This window comes from Platichthys flesus, chromosome 19 (genome assembly GCF_949316205.1).
Source record: "Platichthys flesus chromosome 19, fPlaFle2.1, whole genome shotgun sequence".
NCBI lineage: Eukaryota > Metazoa > Chordata > Actinopteri > Pleuronectiformes > Pleuronectidae > Platichthys > Platichthys flesus.
Genome location: NC_084963.1, coordinates 15,525,433 through 15,546,953, shown reverse-complemented (window position 1 = coordinate 15,546,953; position 21,521 = coordinate 15,525,433). Strand labels below are relative to the sequence as shown.

At 40.3% G+C, this 21,521-nt stretch overlaps 1 protein-coding gene across 3 annotated transcripts in view; it reads left to right on the top strand.

Moving 5' to 3' along the window:
• The window catches only part of erbin (erbb2 interacting protein), a 53,382-nt gene that overhangs the window by 15,550 nt on the left and 16,311 nt on the right, over nt 1-21,521 (top strand). For 2 of the 3 annotated variants that reach the window (XM_062413422.1, XM_062413423.1), the window contains exons 3-14: nt 9,106-9,300; nt 9,471-9,588; nt 11,242-11,320; nt 11,451-11,540; nt 12,219-12,275; nt 14,536-14,599; nt 14,906-14,980; nt 15,701-15,845; nt 16,955-17,027; nt 18,432-18,561; nt 18,653-18,768; nt 20,229-20,298. In XM_062413422.1, the coding sequence (XP_062269406.1) occupies nt 9,115-9,300; nt 9,471-9,588; nt 11,242-11,320; nt 11,451-11,540; nt 12,219-12,275; nt 14,536-14,599; nt 14,906-14,980; nt 15,701-15,845; nt 16,955-17,027; nt 18,432-18,561; nt 18,653-18,768; nt 20,229-20,298 (1,203 nt within the window). In that variant the 5' untranslated portion in view covers nt 9,106-9,114. Of the gene's footprint in view, nt 1-9,105; nt 9,301-9,470; nt 9,589-11,241; nt 11,321-11,450; nt 11,541-12,218; nt 12,276-14,535; nt 14,600-14,905; nt 14,981-15,700; nt 15,846-16,954; nt 17,028-17,278; nt 18,411-18,431; nt 18,562-18,652; nt 18,769-20,228; nt 20,299-21,521 lie in introns of those variants that run through there. The other variant, XM_062413424.1, reaches the window with a different exon arrangement.

Sequence of the window (21,521 nt, the reverse complement as noted above, 5' to 3'; positions counted from 1 at the left end):
AATCATCGTTTTACATGGGAGAGAGGACATAACCTTTGGAAGTGGACTGTCTCAGACCTCGTCGTTCTCCAGAGGATCCATGATATCTCTATAGCCTCATCGTTGTGACGGCCTGAATAATTGGAGTGAAAATACGACCGCATTCAATTGCCTCAGGCCCATCTGTGTCCAACAAAATAACAAGGGGATTATTCATTTGCGTAATTATGATAGTGATCTCTAAGGGAATTGAAGACACTATGGATTGAGACTATATTAAATCCCCTGCACCATGCGACAGGCTGAGAGTGCAGATAGACAAATATTAGCCAAACATATTATAATATCACATACTTTGTTTTTAATGGGCAGGAAAGATAATTATTGATATATCCAACCAGTACCATGAATGGGGAAGGGAGCTGTGCATAAACAAAGGGTGACCTTGATGTGACCGGAGTTATACAGTTAAACTTTGTTGTATGTTGGTATGTAGCCGGAATGTACTTTTGTGAATAAGATACAAACCCGTAGGGCTTGTTCCAAGACAAACATTAACATTTAAACAAATAGCCAAGTGTACTAAAGCAGATTGGGGGCGTGTTGTTGTGCGTCATGGTGTGTTGAGGAGTGCCTCATTAAACACATTGTCCATGGTCAAAACTGAGTATTGTACGAATGGTTAAAACAGATGGTGGCTTGTCTGTCTAAATATTTTTTTTTGTGGACACTAAACCATATCTTATTCTTCATGAGCCATTCATTGTGTTAATATGTTCATTTTTAAGATTCTACACAAAGAAACCCCACTGTTATGTGTCCCAAAATATAGAAAGTTTTCAAATAATATTCAGTTTTCTCAAGCTCCAGTGTTTACTATATGTACATATATATACCATGGTGGCCTTGATGTAAATGTTCAAGTGGATGTACAGTTGCAATCAGAAATATTCAACCCCCCCAAAGATTTTAAGGATTTATCAATTAAAGTAGACAGAATCTTGTTCTTTGATCAAGATTCTGCTTCGGATGCCTTCTTTATGAGTTGAGTAATACAGAAGATCAACACGGAAAAATGCATGATGTAGTATTTGTGAGTAGCAGTATATTTTGTTAAGATAGCCATGTCACAATTATTCAACCCCTATATAAAATTGTTGTTTTTAAAGCTGTTTTTAAAGCTGTTGACAGTTTTTTTTTTTGTCCTAAAGTTGAGTTGAAACATTATTAAGCCTTTGGGAACTCTATACTGATCCTTCATTGGCTTCATCTGTGATGCATATATAAACCCCACCCATTAAGGTATTCAAGGTGAGTTGCAATCATGGGAAAGACAAAGGAGCTTACACAAAAGCTGAGAGAGGAGATTATTTCATCACACCTGAAAGGCCATGGGTAGAAGAAGAATTCCCCAAAAAATTATATTCCAAGAGACACAATTGGGAACATTATAAGGAAGTTTACAACTGATGGAGCAGCTTCAAACATGCCTGGCCGTGGAAGAAAGCCCAGCATTTCATCAAGGACCCTCAGCAACTTAGTCAGAACAACTCAGAAAAACCCCTGTGTGACTACAAGACACCTACAGGATGACCTGATGAAGGCTGGTACAAGTGCTGCAGTGGCAACTATAAGACATGCACTGAATAATAAAGGACTTAATGGCCGGCTTCAAGACGCACTCAGCTCTTGACCACAAGCAACATCAAATGTCGACTAGAATATGCCAGGAGGAATTTGGATAAGCCTACAGAGTTTTGGGTGACAGTTCTATGGACTGATGAAACCAAACTGGAACTGTTTGGATGTATGGACCAGCGCTATGTCTGGCGTGTGAAAGGCCAGGCTTATGACCAGAAGAATACCATCCCCATAGTCCAGCATGGAGGTTGGTCAAAGATGATATTGGGCTGTTTTACTGCGGCAGGAACTAGAAATCTTTATTGTGTACATGGCATCATGAATTCACAGAAATACCAGGCCATTTTAAAGAGGAATGTGATTCCTTCTGTTGACAAATTAAACCTTGGTGATCATTGGACTTTCCAGCAAGACAATGATCCAAAGCAAAATCTCCAAATTCACCAAAGCTTGGTTGAGAAAAAGATCCTGGAACGTCCTGGAGTGGCATTCACAGTCACCAGATTCAAATTTGATTGAAAATCTTTGGTGGAATTTAAAGAAGGCAGTTGCAGCATGGAAGCCATCAAACATCACTGATCTAGAGGCTTTTGCATTTGAAAAATGGGCAAAGATTCCAATCGAGAGGTGTACCGAAAACTTACCGAAAACATTTTTTAGAAGTTATAAAAGCTAGAGGATGCGCCACAAAGTACTGAAGCTGGGGGGTTGAATAATACTGCACATACACATGTGTTGAAAGAGTTACATTTTTCATTTGAACTTCAAAGTTAAGTCAACTTCTGTTGTCAAAATAACTAAAATACGCATCAATAAATATCTTTTGTTGTTTGATGAGGTTTTTTGTCATTTATTGTCATTATCTGTCATCCACATCACTATAATGTCTATTGAGGTGAGGGGGTTGAATATTTCTGATTGCAACTGTACGTCTCACTCTTGTGAATCAGTCTATAGCAACCTGTGTGCTCAGAGTAGAAAATTGGGAAGATGTTGTAAAAGGCACTTTGTCCTTGTCACAGATCAGATTACCTGCCTTCATTTCACCATGAATTCAAAGAAAACAATCATGGTTTTGTTTGAGAGTCACGCAAGACCACTGAGACCAAAGAACGCTGGTGAGAACCAAAACCAAAGAGGGAGTGAAACTGGAACTTCAGGTTCCACTAAGCTGTAAACCCCCACTATGGATACAACAGGGTTGTATTTCTCCCACTTCAGCCGTAATACCAGCCATAATTTAGTACTGCTTAGTTTTTGTATTTGAGGATGTTATCCTATGTTTATTTATCAAGGCCATTTGTTTTGTGGGGAGCTGGACAGCATGTCGCCTCTGCCAGTAGTTGTAAAATAAGAAAGTACACATGCATATGGGTCTAAACTGTGCCAGGGAATAGTGGGTGTAAAGAGTATGTACTCCGGAACCATGGATCTGTGTGTCTTAGTCAGCTGCTGAGCTGTTGTCCTCTAAGCTCGATATCCCACTGCATTATTGAGAAGTAGCAGTTCTCCTGTTGTGCCAGCTGGAGTTGAATGTAATGCTGTTAATGAGGTACCCAGAGGAGAGAACTGTTATACACTGACCTTCATTGAAGATATTTATCCACCCCTTTTATGTATCGACACAGATGTATAATTTCTCAAAAGCACTTCCTTGTAAATTAAATGATTGGGCAGCAACAGTTTGCAGATGATGGAAGTCTCCTGTGTAAAATCACACATTAACTCTGAACGTTAGTGTTAACAAACACTAAATACAATTTATAGCACTTGACCACTCTCACAGCATTCTGAAACGACTACAAATGGAAACATACTGATTAGTGTTTGCAAGTTGCGTTCCATAGCAGTGTCGTAACTTAAGTCATTTTGAGACATGACCTGTGGGATTGGCTACAGAATTTACCCGCAGTTTGACTTGCACACATGCACAACGCAGCAGGAGTTTTTCTGCACAGATGCATTCACAACAGAATAAACCCTCTGCATTATTCAAGCGAGAGGTGGACGGCCAGGTGCAGAAGGCAGATGCAGGAAGTGACGTATTAACTCCGCTGCGGAGATCATGTGATTTTCTTGACAACACACAGACACCGTCGTCAGATATTATCGCCACAAACTCTCTTGACAAACACCACTTTTTCACCTGGGTTAGGGTTCGTTGTTCTCTCTAGCCACCAATCGCTCGTGGTGAATCCCCCGGTGCGTTCCCACATCGAATTCTCCTGGATGTCTACAGACTTTATACCAGAAGACCAGGCAACAAGAAGTTTGATCATAAAAAAAGGATTTTTTTGGTGTGTGAATTCTTCTTAGACTCACAGATCGTTGCGGGACTTGGCATGTATATGATCCCATTTGAAAGGGGTTGACATTTAAATTCTAGCATACTGTATAGCCCATTTGCACTCCACCCTGGATTGAGGAAGTGACTTGTCCTTTCCCCTTCCTTCACAGACAGAGCCATTGCATGTGTGTTTGACAGGCTCTGCAGGTTATGTTTTGTGCAATATTTTTTGTAACCATTTTGTCTAATAAAAAATTTCAGCTGTGTCCCAGCAAACCCGTAACAGTCCACTGCAATCTGGATCAAAAGCTCCTTTCATAAGGCGAGAGCTAGCCCACACTAATCACATTCTGCCATATCAACCAGACGAGTGCCACTTGCTATAAATATCACAAGCTGCTTGCTACTGTCAAACACTGCACTTGCATTTCCGTTTAAACCTTTTACACATACTGAGTGTTGGTTATTTCATGTCTGAAAGCTCCATGGCCTTTGACCAACTCTATGAAGTAGATTAAACAAACATTGGACTTTTAGTAGCAGAGACACATTTTTTCCCAACATATTCTCCTTGATAAAGTGAAACTAGGCCAATGGGTCCTTGTGGGCCACAGTGGAAGGACTGAATGACCGTAGGGAAACACTCAGACATTTCAAGTATGACATAGTGTAGTCAAAGTTTCATGCAGAATTTGTCTCCCATATTTTTCGTTTGCTTTAACTGCACTATGTGGAGCCTAACAACTCCTCTGCCTGTGTTATCAGTCACTTTCAGACAAGCAGTTAAGTAAGCTCTGCGTTTTGTCTTTGACTTCCGGGGTCAGAGAACTGCTTCTACCCTTGACCATCGTCCCTATGGCAACAGCACTGACCCAGGAGGAACTAAAGTTGCAGGAGTGACTGGGGGTGGGTTTCCTGGCTCCTGACTGGGAGAATAGAGTGAGGATCTGTGGCAGGCCTGCCCTCTGGACTGTTTCATTCACTGCTGCACAGAGGAACTGCCAATGATCATTGCCATTCTGTAGAGTCATACTTCTACCATTCACACAGTACACAGCATGTTTCTTATGCTTTTACCAATTCCCCTGCGATAAGGCCAAGCTCTTACTAGCCCCCCGATTAGTAAATGTGCTGCTTAAATAAGTAGGCTAAAAAAGAAAATCTTATCTGAGAGCTTAACATGTCTGGAAATCTCTAGTGCTTGTCTTGAACTTTCTTAGTGAAAAAGTAAAAAGCTGTGGATGGACTTAAGCTGGGTGAGTGGAGGCAGTCATCATTCCAGTAACATGTAGGTCAGTGGATAAGCCTATCTATGTTGTATGCAGTGCGGCTCTCATTACTGTGCTGCCCTCCAGATTACTCTTGGAGGAGCTTCAGCCAGACAGACTGCCTTGTTAGGCCATGGTTATCCAGCCCATTTCACTTTCTTTGTCTACTAGAGTAAACGATGCCTCTCTATCTGCCCTCTATCATTTTCTCTATCTTTTCCTATATGGTAGAAATGCCTAGGTTGTACAGCAGTGAATTAACTCCTTGTCAATGGTGTGTTATGCAAATGTATGGTATAATGCACAGTTTAGAAAATAATGTTTGTACATCTTTTTGTTGCTGCTGTTGTATGCTGGGTATCACAAACCTCCGACCTATTGAGTCATTTAATTACCTCTGGTAAAGGTAGTTTTTTTGTGAATGTATCAATAGTGTCAAAGCTTTTAGCAAATATTAAAACGGGGGTAATTGTATGTTTATTGGGCTATTTTCGGCATTGTATTCATACAGTGAGTATTTGCTTGGTACCATGATAGTGTGCATGTGATTGACCTAATAACTATTGTGGCCATGTTTTGGGTAATGAGGAAACGTGTTACCCAAAGGTATGGCTTATTAGGTTAGGTTAGTTTATGGTTTGGGATAATAACAGGGCTCTATGGCACAAAGGGAAATTATTAGATTCTAGATTCACAAACTTGTCAGTGGAATCGGTTACCTTTTGTCTGGTCCTGCTTAAAGCCACAAATCAATGCTGTTTAGTGCTATCAATTCTTTTGTTTATTGGTACATATTAAAATAGTTGATGATAGCAATCAATAAAGTTTTGTGGGACACATTGACTGTACCCTTGTTATATAGAGGCGTTTGTCTTGTAATGCTGTAATGTAGCCAGCATACAGATTTTCGGGTCATTTCACATCAGTAGGATCTATCATTAAAAACCCATCCTTAACTTGTGAGATTAAATTCTTCTACCAGCTATAACATGTTTGCCTCTGCTGCCCTGTTATTCTTTCAAACTATATACGTCTCTCCCTTCAGCCTTTCTCATGATCCCTTAATCTGCTCTTGCTGCTAAATTGCTTTCGGTTGCATACCTCACAACTACCCAATATTCTGTTAACCCATTCCATGCTCCCTCCTCTTCCAGTCCTCCCTCTCCTCCCACTCTAGCACACGTCATTCATACGCTTGGTGCTTGTTACTCAGAGGTGAATGGAGCCAAGCCCTCTGTCATCATTTTTGGTGATAGACTAGATTAGTCAGTGTATTTATACATGAGTTTCCTGTTATAGCAAATAGTGTGTGGGAGGCTCTTGGTGGGGCATACTTCATGCGAGTGTGGGCATGTTCATACATGCACTCATTTTTAATGAGATTTAGATGAAGGGATACCCAACTGTCCCTCCTGTGAGTCCGATTTATCAATTTTTTATTGTTCCTTCATGATATTTTATTAATATGAAATTAAAAGGTGTTTTGTTGGATTTTTTTAAAGCTTAGTAGGAGTATGAGGTTTTTGGGTTATTCCATGACAACTTGATGGAGAGGTCACATTTTGAGCATCTCCAAAAACAGTCACATCTAATTTGCATTGTTTCTAGAAAGTCCCTCTATGCAGACATGCAAAATATGTACATGTGATATTGAGGATGCTAGGTTGTAAACAGCTGACAAAATTTCCCAGAGAATGACTGGCATAGTTCCACTTATAGGCAGACTGTGGGCGTGGCTGATGGCCTGGGTCAAGGCTATCACAATTTTACATCTCCGTTAGATGGTTGGTGTAAGCAGTGAGTGAAGGACTCTGAGATTATGTGCAGTGGCGGCGCTTAGATTAAGATGAGGGGGAGGAAAAGCCACATTCTCTACACGGACCACAGAACAAAGCCTCTGTTGACCAGAGCACATTCCATAGTGCATGCTGTACTACTGACCTGACTCAAACTATAAAAATATATGTCCATATCCTTGTAGCAAGTTTAAAGGACAGGTTTACAGCTCCTTTCCCATCTGTCCTGCGAGATCTTCACAAATAGGTTTAAGCCGAAGATATTTTATTGCTTTTATGTCATTATTTTGTGGTGGAGACAGTTTTTTGGATAAAACTAGTCGAGGATTTCCCGAAATGCCGACTGATTCATGACCTACTTCCCTTCTGCATTTTAAGCCTCCACTTGACTCAAATGAGGCTCCAGTTTATCCATGGTATTGAAAAGCTGCTCATTATACATACCTATGGACATTTTAGAAGTGGAAAACAGCTTTTACCATGAATAAATGAGAAAATAGCTTTTTATATCAGGTTCCACTGGGACAAAATATTTTTTTCATGAAAACTTAAAAGAGATAAAAACAATTGTCAGGCCTGTTATTTGTATTTTTTTAAGCTACTTGTTTTCAGGTCTAAATGATGACTCATTGTCAGTGACCATCTGTAACTTATTTGCAAATGTGAGAGCACGTTGGCAGAATATACTGGATGAAATATAAGAATTGAGTGTCTATGATGTAACCCTTGGCTGTTTTGAAATATCCTACTGAAGTGCCTGAACCGCAATGATGGATCTACTGTATTTTTATTAAGTGTAGTTCCATGTCACAGTGATGACATGTTAAGGGGAACTTTCACTATTTGACAACCTGCTTGTCACCCATTTATGTTTTTGGGTTTACACTCCACCACCACTGTGGAGATTTGGAGCCTAGTGCAGTGCCCATTCTAACCCTGCCTGTTTGTAATGGGCTGCTTGACCTGTGGTTATGCTGGTTGCAGCTTTCTCTCTGAAACTGTAAAACTAACACATACTATTTTACTGATTGACTCAGTCTGCAAAACTGTGAAGCCACTGCTGCTGCACATAGCTGTTCACCGGTTAATTCAAAGATAAGTTTGTTGTGAACAATAACATGAGTCCCAGCAGCCATTGCTACACAGTGCTGGTCACCTGGTTATTATTATTGAACATATCACATGTCCAAATTGGGACTGCACCTCTATGAGCCCTTAACAACACACATGTCAACTATTTAGCCGGTAAGATGAAGAGTTTTGGAGATATGCGTTCAACATACCGGCAGATTTCGGAAATTACTAGATATATAGATACCTGGTAAGAGCAAATGTTGATTAGGACAAAGAGCATAAGCCTCCTGTAAGTGTTTCTGTTGAGCGAAACTGGCTCGAGTGGGCTAGTACAACTACTACTACTTCTCTATTAGTGAATGTCTGAGACTTTGTACAAAGGAGCTGGCGAGTGTATTGCTGTCATGACTTATAATCACATTGAACAAACCTATGAAAATAAGTCCTGGCTTGACAAATACACCAATTCCCCCTTTATAAAAGGAACTGAGGGGGTTGGGAATGTGTTCTGTTCACTGAGTATGCAGGTTATGGTTTTTGACCAGTTCCCTTTTCTACTGTATTTGTGTCTGCTTGTTACACTTAAAGCTATGAACCTTTATTGTAAAACATCCCTCTTGCTCTGTAATGGCTGACAGCTGAGTGATATAATAAAAAAGATCAAGTTTCTCTTAAAATAGAAAAATACATTGATGATCAGTATATGGTCCTGTGTAGTTTCATCATTTATTTTTCTCTCATGGTTCTCCATATGTTGGTGCAAAGAAAACAACAGGTGTTCTGTTCTGACATTAAGACTGCTCTCACATCGTTATGTGACAGCGTTATTAATCAGATGTTCAGATCAGTTATCGAAATCAGTGTTTGTATGTGTATATTTATTTTCAGCCTGCACTAAAAACAAAACATACTGTATGTGTTACAAAGGTGAGATGAAAACTTCTGAATGTGTACACTTGAAGCTGAATTGTGAAAGCAGAAGTCGCCTTACACCACTTACCTCCTTAACTCCTATTAATCCTCTACTCACTTTACCTATCTCTCCGTTTTCTCTCTGTAGTGACTGAGGATGTCCAAGCGGAGCTTGTTTGTTCGTCTGGTGCCCTGCCGCTGCTTGCGGGGTGAGGAGGAGACGGTAACATCGCTGGACTACTCCCACTGCAGCCTGGAGACTGTTCCTAAGGAGATCTTTAACTTTGAGAAGACCCTGCAGGAGCTCTATCTCGATGCCAACCAGATCGAGGAACTGCCTAAAGTAAGGCACACATACATATGGAAATGTTTTACTCTGTGTGTGTGGGTGACTATTTAATCTCTTATTAAAAGCTTTGGCCGATGATGTTGGTTTCCTAATGTTACACTGAGTATTCTTGTTCAGCTGTACTTATTGATTAAAAAAACGTATCTCTTGTCTTTTTCCACTAGCAACTGTTTAACTGCCAGTTATTACATCGACTGAGCTTGCCAGATAATGACCTTACGGTGATGCCAGCAGCGATTGCAAACCTCATCAATCTCAGGGAGCTTGATGTCAGCAAAAACAGTAAGTAACAAGGCAATCTTTTCTTCAGAAATGTCACTCAGGTTCGATGTCACTTGACTGGAAGGTTAAGGTCATTTAAAACTCTTCATCAGATCATGTTACTGAGGCCTGAAAACTGACCCAAGTCCCCGGGTTAGTGACCCGTCAAGATCAAACTTGTAACTTGTCCTAGTTGCTCTTGTGTTGCAATTACGACTACAGGCACTGATCAGTGAAAAGAGATAATTTTTTAGAAACTAAATTGCCAGGAAAGTGTTACGATTTATTCCGCAGATATTCTCCGGTTTTAAGCTAGGGCATTTTTTGTTTGCCACGTTACCACACAATATGGGTATACTACTCAAAATCCCTGATGTGAGAGATAGAAGCAGAGGTCGAGCACAGACCTGCATTATACTAGATTCCATCTTTGTAGCATAGCATCGTAGCCGGAAAAAAAATACGGAAAAGATGACTCAGTTCAGCTAATTGTAAGTGTCATATAAGTGGTGCCAAACAGGGAAGAGACACCAATTTTTAGTGTGACATTTACCATCTTGATGATAAGCCCTCTGTTTTATTTGATTAAGAGCTTTGAAAAGTTGTGTTTAGAGTTTGCCTGTTTGATAACTTCACATTATGTTGCTCTAGTTTGATGTTAAGAACAAAAAACGCTGCAGTCAAAGTGTGTAAAGTGGTAATTAGTAACTGAAATTGTGCAGAAGACCGTACAAAGGATATTCACCTTCTTGACATATATTCTAAAATTTGCATTTCTATTAACCAGCCTGCTCCTAGAATACAACATGCGACTATATGGCGATTATTTTTCAAACATATCGACACGTACACGTTAAACTTACTATCAGACCTTTCCTTTGTGCCTCCCAAATGGATTTTAAGCATCGCAAGCTAAAACTGTTCACTGTGCAGGTTACTGTGGAAGATGCTCGATCTTCACTCTGTGACCTTAAAATTAAGCAGAGCTGAAGTAGAGGGTACTCGGTCAGCCGCAAAAACTCTTTCATGGCGAAGGAGAAAGGTCAAACAGGTAATTCTAATATAAATGAGTGAGTGCAGAGACAGCCCAGATCAAACAAATGTTTAAGGATGTGGTTGGTTTTCATGAACAGAGCGTTGCCATGTTGACATTAAAAGTAGCTTATCCTTCTTCACAAAGCACTCTGAGCAAAGTGTTGTGGACACAAAACAAAGTGGGTGGAAATAACCTTGAGACTTGGTCACGTCATCCATCTTGCAATGTGCACGTCGTGGACATTTCGTGAGGGCTTGCAGACTATCACTCATTGCTCTTTTTTTTTTCCTCTTCTTCCTCTCTTTCTTTTATTATGTCACCTTAAGAGCACGTCTCTGTGGTTCTTTAGACAAGAAAGGTGCAGAGCTACTCTTAATGCACCCTGAGCTCAGAGTTCAGGCAGAGAGCCATCCTGTTTGTACTCACAAACCACCTTTGTTTAACATTCGCAAAGCTACTCCTGCAGAACGCGAGCAAGATGGCTTGCATTATCCTTTATCCTTTTAAGTTCTTTCATGAGTCATTTGTTTTGTGCCAGCAGTAATAAAATGGTTGGGATACGTCATCTCAGATGTTTAATCCCTGTTGAGTAGTTGTGTTTTTAATCCACTGATGCTAACTTGTGTATTTCTCTTTAGGTATCCAGGAGTTTCCAGAAAACATCAAGAACTGCAAGGTCCTAACCATTGTCGAAGCCAGTGTGAATCCCATATCAAAGTGAGTACAGCACGACCTTGTATAATTAATTTACTGCATTTTGATGTAATGTGACGCATACATTTTCGAGTTGCAGTACTCTAGCTTTGCAGTATGTTTGGTGTGATTCCTGTACAATGTGTGTTGTCAGGCTCCCAGATGGCTTCACGCAGCTCCTGAGTCTGACGCAGCTCTACCTGAACGATGCCTTTTTGGAGTTCCTACCAGCCAGCTTTGGCAGGTCAGCTTGGGATTAGGATGACATTGATTCTAATAAAATAAAAGGTTTTACTGTGACTGTTTCATGTGAAGCCACAGTCAGTAGATGATTGGGGTCGTGACACTCACATGGTTGTGATGCACAAGATTTATCTGATTGAAAATCTAATTTTAATATTTCAATAGAACTGCGTAGAACACTAACTTTAAAAATGTGTAAAGGAATGCATTCACATTGAAGGTCAGAAATGACTAAACATTTCAGACCTGTTACAGAATGACTGGTTGAGGTTTGACCAGAGTGATTTTCTTAAACTGCTAAATCTACAATTCAGTAGGGCTTGGTAGTATGATGACAGAATAATGATTATGTCAAAAGACCTATAAGAATGTATTCTAAGCTCTTAATACATTGTAAATGTTTGATTGCTTTATAGTAATCCATATAAAGCAAAACTGATTTCCATGAAAATCTGTGAGAGGTAAAGCCCACAGAAGAAAAAAAAACATTTTGTTTTACATTCATATCAGGGGGCAGATCCAGAATTAGTTTCACTTTCTTTAACATTGTGCGATGGGGAGTTTTTCATAATTTTCGTAGTTTTCTCAGAATAATTCAGACAGTTATGATTAACAAAACTATTTGCAAAACTCAGGTAATTAAGTGTCATTTAAAAAAACATTTATTACTTTGTTCCAGGTTGACAAAATTACAGATCTTGGAGCTGAGGGAGAACCAATTAAAGATGTTGCCAAAGTAAGTGTTTTATTTTTTTACTTTCTGGGTTTTACTAATATCATACATTCACAAATACAAAATAAAGGAGCAGTGTCACGTCAGTGTCATGTTTGCCTCCTGACGCGTGTCATGGATTTTCAACCGTCCTACCTCTGAGTCTCCTTCCTCTCACAACTAGAGCAACGTCTCTGTTGTGTCCTCTGTCCTACCCCCACCACACACTCACACACTCAAACACACACCACTAAATTCACTCTCCACACCGCTGACTGTAGTATTTAATTCTAGTGTTACATAAGAGCACCCTCTACTTGGCTGCTTGCTGTGATAGGTTTTATAACCCTCTTCTGAGACAGTGCTGAGGGTTATTTCACCATTTGAGAAGGTTGGAGTCCCTCTGGGTGACTGAACCTCCCACTGATATTTGAGAAAGCTCCAGGTGACTGACATGGGGATCTACTTTCTCTTTCTGTCTTCCGTCATGCTTCACTTGCAGTTTCATTCCATTTTACTTTCATCCCATTTTCTCATCGAAACTGTAAAAAAGGCAAATAAGGCGAAACCTTTTTTGGCTTTTTTTAAGGCAAAACCTTATTTGCCTTTTTTTCATCCTTCCTCCCTGTTAGCTGACTTTTCCTTTTTTTTTTTTTTTTTTTTTACCTCTCTCACGTTTCCTTTTTCTTATTTTTCATTGACTTACTGACAGTCAGGCAGTGTCCAAAGTGCAGTGCAGCAGATCCTCTCTTGTCGCTGTGTTTATGTGATAGAAGCCAGACCTGTTAAAGGCTGGAGCCCTGACAAAGAAAAGGACTTATGATCGGGGAGCGTTGCCAGAGCAACACGCAAGCATGTCAGAGATGTAAACAAACGTGGACAAAAGGGCGCTTTTCATGGCTTCCACATAGAAAGGGCTGTCTCTTTTCTCTCAGTGCACAGACACACACCAAGCATATGCATATACCAAACCAGTTTTTAAGAAGGCTATTGAGCTCCTCATAACTTGGGATCAAGCCATAGTTTTTTTTTCCACTGACGAATATGCTTACTTCAAGAGCCAGCAAATCTCATTCTTACCTCTCTCAGCTCATATGGGGGTCCATGTGGCTCCCGCCAACTATTGAGGTAAGAATGTGACAAAGCTGGCTAATGCTCAAGTACATCAACATGATGGATGTTTTCATATTGCAGCAAGCATTAAAAAAACATCACCATAGGGCCTTAAAGCATGTTTATGATTTGCACCATATGTCTGACATTCTTATTTAATGAGAAGTACCTAAAAACAAAACAGACTACATGTTGGTGTCTGTGGGCCTCCGCTCTCCATCCCTGCTCTGGGTCTCGCTCTCACACTTCATCCCTGCTGTGAAAGTAACATCATATCTGTTCCCAAACAGAACAAGAACATCTCTATTTCCCCTCCAGTCATGGTTTCTTCCTCTGTTTTTTTTGTGTGAGAAGTACTTTTTAAAGATGTGATTTACTCTATGGAAATCTATGTTTTATAATTACTATTCGTTTCCTTGTCTTGCAGATTCTAATTCTTTGTTCTCAGAACTATATAATTTAGACACATGAAGTTGGTGTTTTATATGAAAATGTTATTTTATAATATTTTATATATGTGGAATTGTATTTGATTCCTGCATCTTTTTGTCGCTATAAGCTTTTGTCATTTGGTCTTCAGTGCCCTCACAGGCATCTGGTCAGTAGATTATGACAAAGAAAGGGTGATACTTATTCACTCTATCCCCTCAGAATGGGACTCAAGTCTTCTTGAATATTTCCTTCAAATGGTGATCATTTCAAAATAATCAAAGTCTGAATAGTCCTGGTTTTTATCTGCTTGTTTACGGTGCAGTCGAGAATGTGAGACTGTGACCTGAATGTGGAGACCACATTCTGGGGCATGGCTTAGGGCTAGCGGCATACGTCACAGTTTCCATTATTCAAAGCATATTTCTGTCAAGTCGGAGCTCTAAACAGTATTTATGTCCACGTAAAATTACTCAGTGAAAGGAACAAAGGCAGAGGATGTGTGTTGTCCAAAATTCAACCTGAAAATTAACAGATAACCTTAAGAGTGCAAAAAAAGGAAGGTTTGTTTTGGCTTGCTAACTGAAACACATGGCCCACCTTGCTTGAAATCCTGGCTAGTGCTTTTGTTTTATCAGATGGATGCAGTTCAGTGTTTCCCATTCAAGTTGTCATTTTGATTGATTTTATATATCCCTTGATTCCTTGTGTCTCACTCCCTGTTCATCCTCTGTATCTGTAGAAGCATGCAGAAGCTCACGCAGCTGGAGAGGCTGGACCTGGGGAGTAATGAGTTCACTGAAGTGGTGAGTATCTGTCAGTTGCCCCGCCAGTGCCCAGGGCACCTCTCTACTGGTGACCTCACCTCCTCCTTCCTTAATCTACTCCCTTACCTTCTCCTCCATTTTTGAAATGGAAGCTCTGTGTTGTTTCTCTCTGCAAGATAGCATTTGTCTTACTTATTTGAATAAAAAAATTGACCCATGATTCATTTTTAGCTTGTTTATGAATTAAGGTCTTGTCCCAGCAGGCACCCACACTCTCATACACACTCTCTCTCTCTCTCTCTCACACACACCACTTAAGCCTTTTTTTTCTCTTTATATCCGTAGCCTGAGGTGTTGGAGCAGCTGACTGGAATCAAGGAACTGTGGATGGATGGGAACAGACTGACGTTTTTACCTGGGGTATAATTTTGCAGTCAATTTCTCCAATCTCCATACTTTCAGTTCCCGCCGTGCCCCAAAACATCATCTTGAGATTATCTCCTGTGATTTTTCAGACTCCGTGTCGGCTTCAATTTTCATCAAACCGAACCACAGTCAGTTTGCATTAGACTTTCAGCTCTCAGAGGGAAGGAGCTGCAGTTTAGGAACGGCTCTCGCTGGCTGAACACTATTAGATCATTTTAGCGTTTTGCAAAGGTTCTTCAGCTTTTAGGTTATTATTTTCTTGGAAAGTAATTAATTTAGAATGATGCTTTGATTGTCCAAATGTGTGACAAGAGATTTATTATTCATCCAAATGACCTGCTTGTTTGTAACTGGGTCATAATTAAAGCATTAGTTCTGCTGCCAGCCTTTCGATGGCATCAGCTGTATTCACACTCTGGTCTATTATAAGTAATGTCGTCTGTCAAGCATATCAAGCAAAACTGAACACAGCAATTGTTTTCCCTTTAATACAATTTTCTGTTTATTATATTGAAAACGCAGATATGTCATCATGAGGTCTTTAGTACTCCTACCTGAGATTTACTCACCTGACCTCACTGCTGAGAACGTTTTGGGATAGTTTTTCATGCTATACAACCAAAAACCATTACTGTGCAATCCTTGACTTACATCCAGTAAGGATACTGAAGTGAATATCATTGTAAATGTTTGTTTCTCCTTTTATCTGTCCAGATGGTTGGGATGCTGAAACAGCTGGTCTACCTGGACGTGTCCAAGAACAACCTAGAGATGGTAGATGAGCAAATCTGCGGCTGTGAGAGTCTGCAGGACCTCCTGCTCTCCAACAATGCCCTCACACAGCTGCCAGGCTCCATCGGTAAAGATTAAAAATAACACACACACACACACACACACACACACGTTATTTCAGGAAAATCCTCAATGAAACGGTTATCTCTCGTTCAGCTCTTACCAATGCATTTGTTTTTTATCACAGGGCCGATTCATATGTAGTAATCTAAACACTACAGCTAATTCCACCAATTTTAATTAATTTGAATGAAAATCCTCAGAGGATACAATTACCATTTCTCTATTTTCATTTAGACTTTGTTGTCCAACTCGCAGTAAGGTTGACTTTTATCAAATCACATTTCAAGATTATGCCATAAATATTGTTTCAATTTGATATGGTTATTTTGAGCTCCCTTTGCCAGCATTGATAATTGGAAATTGACTGAGTAAAATACCAAACCTATTATGCATACATGTATTTTTATTATTATTTTTATTATTGACCTCTCTCCATCCCTGGAGATAAGTGAATCACAGTTTGGATCAGAATTACTATATTTCATCAGACCAGACAACTATGCAAACATAAAATGAAGAAAAGGACAAGGAGGTTGTTTAGTTCAAGTGAAAAATCTAAAGGAGCTGATGTAAAGGAACCAAGCGTGTGTGACATGCGAGTCTGAGGCCACTTCTAATTCACTCTATTGTTTACAGTATATTACAGTTTTATATGGACGTTGTACAGTTGTTCAAAAATGCATTATGTACATGAAAGTTGTGCCACAGTAAGAAAGTTCATCGATGTGACTGCTCTAATTAATGTGCCACATCTCCAGGGAAACATCTGTTTGCATGTCTTGTGTTGTTCTCGATGGCCCAGAGTGTTTAACCAGATGGTAGAAGTGACATTCAGGATGAGAGGGGTCACCTATAATCTTGCCAGCACACTTGGCGACTTTGCTACTGTAAATGATATTCAGACTTATAAAATCCGATGAGTTCAGATGAACAGTGCCTCAGAAGTCAGGGTCGACAACTGAACTCATTTACAGTACAAACTAATCAGATTACCTGCTCTAATCGATATTCCTCTTTGTGGTGCAACAGCAAGTGAAAATCAATAACTTCCCTGAGCTGTGGTATGCATCTCTCTCATTCTCTCGGTTGCTCCCTCTTTTCCTCCTTCTCTAGGCTCGCTGAAGAAACTGACTGCACTGAAAGTGGATGAGAACCAGCTGATGTACCTACCAGACTCTGTTGGAGGGTGAGCGTTGCAGCAGTAGCTTTAATATTGTCAGAATAAACCCAGGGATCCGTGGATAATTGTGCCATTTTCATCTCATTCATCAACCACTGATCACATGAAACTTCTGTCAGATATTCTATTAAGCACAATGTGTTCAGCTCTAATGCTGATGATATTGAGTAACTAATAACAGCCGTGATTATGGAGACTGAATGACAATAATGTAATGTCATGGTTCTGAGGCTGCCATATTGTTTTTATGGAAACAGAGGTTTGCCTCATTGAGGAGGAGTTGATGTTAATCTTTGGCCTGATGACCCTCCCATGCTGTGCTGACAGATTAAATCCACCATGGCTGTTCTCAGACTGATGTCGTCTGCAGCAGACAGGTGAACCCAGCAGTCAACAGCTGCGGAGGGAGGGAGGGAGCCAGGTTGACATGCTGACCCTCCATCCACTCTGAATCTTTGTGGTCCAGCACACAGATTAGTTTAATCCAGCCATGTGTTTTATTATTATTTTTTTTTTAAATCAGTCCACTCCCCCACACACACGAAGGAAACGCATATGCATCACCTGACAATTACTATTACATCTGTACATTTTCACTTTTAGTCCATTGTTTCCAAACACCATCAATTATCCTTAATGTTAGAATGTGTCTCCTTGTGTACTTTGACACAGATTATGTGACAAAGCCTATGGTTTATCTTAATCCCATGCAAGGATTTTAGCTTAAACAAGCAGATTTTTTCATTTATACATAGCTGATCTTATTCAGTGCACAGTGGGATGCACAGGCTTGTCTGTTACTGCTCTGTAGGGGGTTAAATCCTGAGTTTTGGAGTTTGATGGTGCTTTATCACAGCAGCCCTTCTGCAGGTTAGACCAACTTTGGATTTATCTGAATCCCCCAGAGCACATCTGCATTTTTTATCCAGCAAAAAGCCCCGACCTGCACTGCACTTCTGTTTGAACGTTGGTTCAGTTTGAAATGTTACTGTAAAACAAACAAAACAAACCAATGGCAGTCAAAGTCTGCATGTCTGTCATCCTCTGTGGTAAACACACACAAACTGCTTCATCTCCATTTTAAGTTTACACTCTATTCCACCTGATGACCTGATAAATCAAGAGGGTCAGATGGTCAAAGTTGTATTTTGGTCCCTAAGCCACTGAGAGATGTGTAGACAAACAGTAGCACTTTAAACTGACACATAAGAAGACTGCAAAGAGACAGGAGGCCTTGTGTGATCTGCTCAGCTTTGTCTTTGTTGGGATTCCGGGTGCAGAATTTAAAATGAGCTGAAGTTTCCAGAGGGAAGACCTGAGAGAAGAAGTCATCTAACCTTTTAGAAATGAGAAGGTATATACCAAACAATTATAGTTTTGTCTTTCTCCTTCGGCTTCCTCTTGTATTAGGCTGCACATTCTGGAGGAGCTGGACTGCAGTTTCAACGAGATTGAAGCCTTGCCGTCTTCTGTCGGTCAGTGTGTTTGCATGCGCACCTTTGCAGCAGATCACAACTTCTTGACCCAGCTTCCCCCTGAGGTGAGGGTATAAATATGTCTGTGTACATGTGTTTGGTGGCACGGCATGTCAGCACGCTTATCTGTAACGGCTCGGTTTCTTCCCCTCACAGATGGGCAACTGGAAGAACGCAACCGTGCTGTTTCTACATTCCAACAAACTGGAGTCATTGCCTGAGGAGATGGGAGACATGCAGAGGCTCAAAGTCATCAATCTAAGCAACAACAAGTAAGTCTGGACTAATGCGTAATTAGGGTCAAGTGCAAGGGCAAAAGTATTTCCTTTTCTTTTATACATATTACCGTTTAAGACTTGTAAAAGCAAAAAAGATGGGAGGATTTGCTACTTTTCTCTTATTTGTATCATTGTCATTTAAATCTCTTTGAGATTTCTTCCAACAAATCAACAAGGAATTCCTGGGGCCTTGCATGAATTGCCTCACTAAATTGCTGAAAAAGTCAAAGAATGTCTTGACTTCATTCTTGAGACAGTACACACACACACACACACACACAGAAATGTAATCCGTTAATTACAACATGGAGATCGTAGGATCATAATTCTGGCCAGAATGAATTTGAGTCTGGAAGCTGAGGCGTGATAAGGGGTTTTAATTGGGGGGGGTTGCCATTCCTTGTCTTGCTCTGTGCCAAATACATTAAATAACTTTGGCTATGACCCCGCGGCACTGACATATTTTAAGTAAAAAATTCAATTTGGCCACAGTGATAGACCCTTGTTTAAGGAGTTTCTCGGGTGACTATTGGGGAGAAGAGATATTGTGTGGCCACGACATAATGACGCGTTGGGGCAAGATAATAGGTGAGCAAGCACAGTAAATGTCCAGTGCGCTGGAAGCCTGACTGTTCGCATTCGGTAGTGCTTTGGTGACAGGATGCGTCGGGCGCATTTGGAAACTGGTTGAGATTGAGAGATTGAGATCTACTGGGTGTGTTAGCAGCGGGGATTGATTTAACAAACCAGACATTGTTTGAAACTTCCCTTTTAAGAAGGGTGCAACAGGGTATTGTCATTTTGGTGAGAGCTGTCTGCACAAGTCTCAGAGAGAGAGAGAGAGAAAGTGGTGGGAGGGGTGCATCAAAAGGTGAATCTGTTAACTAACTATCTCCCATTCCAAATAAATTATTAATTTCTGAGGATAAAATGTACTTAAAGGGGAGGATAAAAGTATAAGACTGTCTTATGCAGCGCACACCAGGCAGGCTACATGTCAATCTCTCACTGTCACAGTGTGGCTTCAAACAGAGTCAGGGCAGACAGTGTTTGTTAAACTGTAGCCCATTATAGAGGCTACATCACGTGATTAAGTGAAACGTTTCATGTCTCATCAAGAGGTTTCCATGATGAGTTCGCCAGGTCTTGACAACAGATTCATAACTCATGGCGTAGATATAATAACGTGTGGGAACGACTTAATAACTTGTCAACACGAGTTGTTAAGTCATGTGAACGAGATAATAAGTCCTGGCCATGAGTTATTTAGTCTTGGGAACTAGATGAAAAGTATATATATTTTCTTTCTGAAATTTCACCACAGGGGCACCATACTTATATTGATTCTGACCAAATTTTATAAAGTTTTTTACCTTAAAACTCACTTGTGAGTGTTTTTCAGATATTAGTGCCTAACCCCATGACTGAGTTCCTTGGTTTTTGTGCCACTGCAGGTTGAAGAATCTTCCTTACAGTTTCACTAAGCTGAACCAGATGACTGCAATGTGGCTCTCTGAAAATCAGGTAAGATCACATGTCTTACTTTATATATAAATCACAAGCACACATGTTTTACAGCAGCTGCCAATGAGTTCAGAGCTATTAGATAATGATCTGCTCTGTTGGGATTGTCATGGCAGCAGGTTACATGACTTGCCGCTGCAGTGAGCTATAAATTAATCTACTTAGGCCAAGTATCTCACAGGAAAACCCATTAAAAATGCAGCAGACCACTTTAAGGACATTTGGTCTAAACTTGCCAAATGGTAATGTAGGTCAGACTCGGTGGTAATGCCCGTAACTTTACTTCTTCAGAGTGTAGGAGGATCCTAATGAATGTCCTGACTATAGTAAATGTTTAAGGTTGATAGCATGGTGATTTAGACAATCCTGCAGCTAGTAAAGCAGAAGTAGAGAGGTCAAGGCAAGTACTTGAAATTTGGATGATTGCCTGGGCCGATGTGTCCCTCGACTGAAAACAAGATAAACCTAACGGAGGTGGAAATGTTAAAGTATGGCCAGCTCGTATGTGGGGAAGCGTCTCACAGTCCCACTTTGTCATAGCAGTTTATATTTTAATGGGAAAGGACTTGATGAACTGCTCACATCAAGCTTTGTAGTGAGTTTTGTGTTTAAAGGCCCAGTGAAGTAGGAGAATACTGCATGGCTTCAGTCTGTTTATGTTTTCCAGCTAACACATATTTCTAAATTACAGTCTGTTCTCACCGTGTTCCGAAAATCAATTATTCATGCTTTTTCTCATCCTGGCTGGATTATTCTCACAAAAAAACAGCAGCTCTATCAAAATTGCAGAAAACCTGTCATTCAGAAGCAGACATAAAGCCCATATCTCCTCTGCCCCTGGCCTCAAGTCAGCCGCCTATTGAATACAGAATTAAATCCAAGAATTTTCTCATTTATTTTCTCATTTAAGAAGCTCTCTATAGTCAGTCAGTCGGTGTGTTAGCACTTAGGGAAACTCTAGGTCAGTTACCACAGTACAGTCCCGTTTCCACTGGCCAAAAAACACAACTAAAACTCCTGGTTTAAATGCCTCTGTAGTAGACACAGGTCAATCATTTTTTCTTCTTTATTACGTCAGTGTAGTCGCTGATGCTGCACCTCTTCCTGCAGGGCATAATGGCTTTAAACTTCCAGGTGTTTGCAAGTTATCAGCCATGAGTGTACTTATACTTTCACTTTTTTACATCTTGGGTACAGTGTTTTTTTCTTCTTTTTGTTGGTAT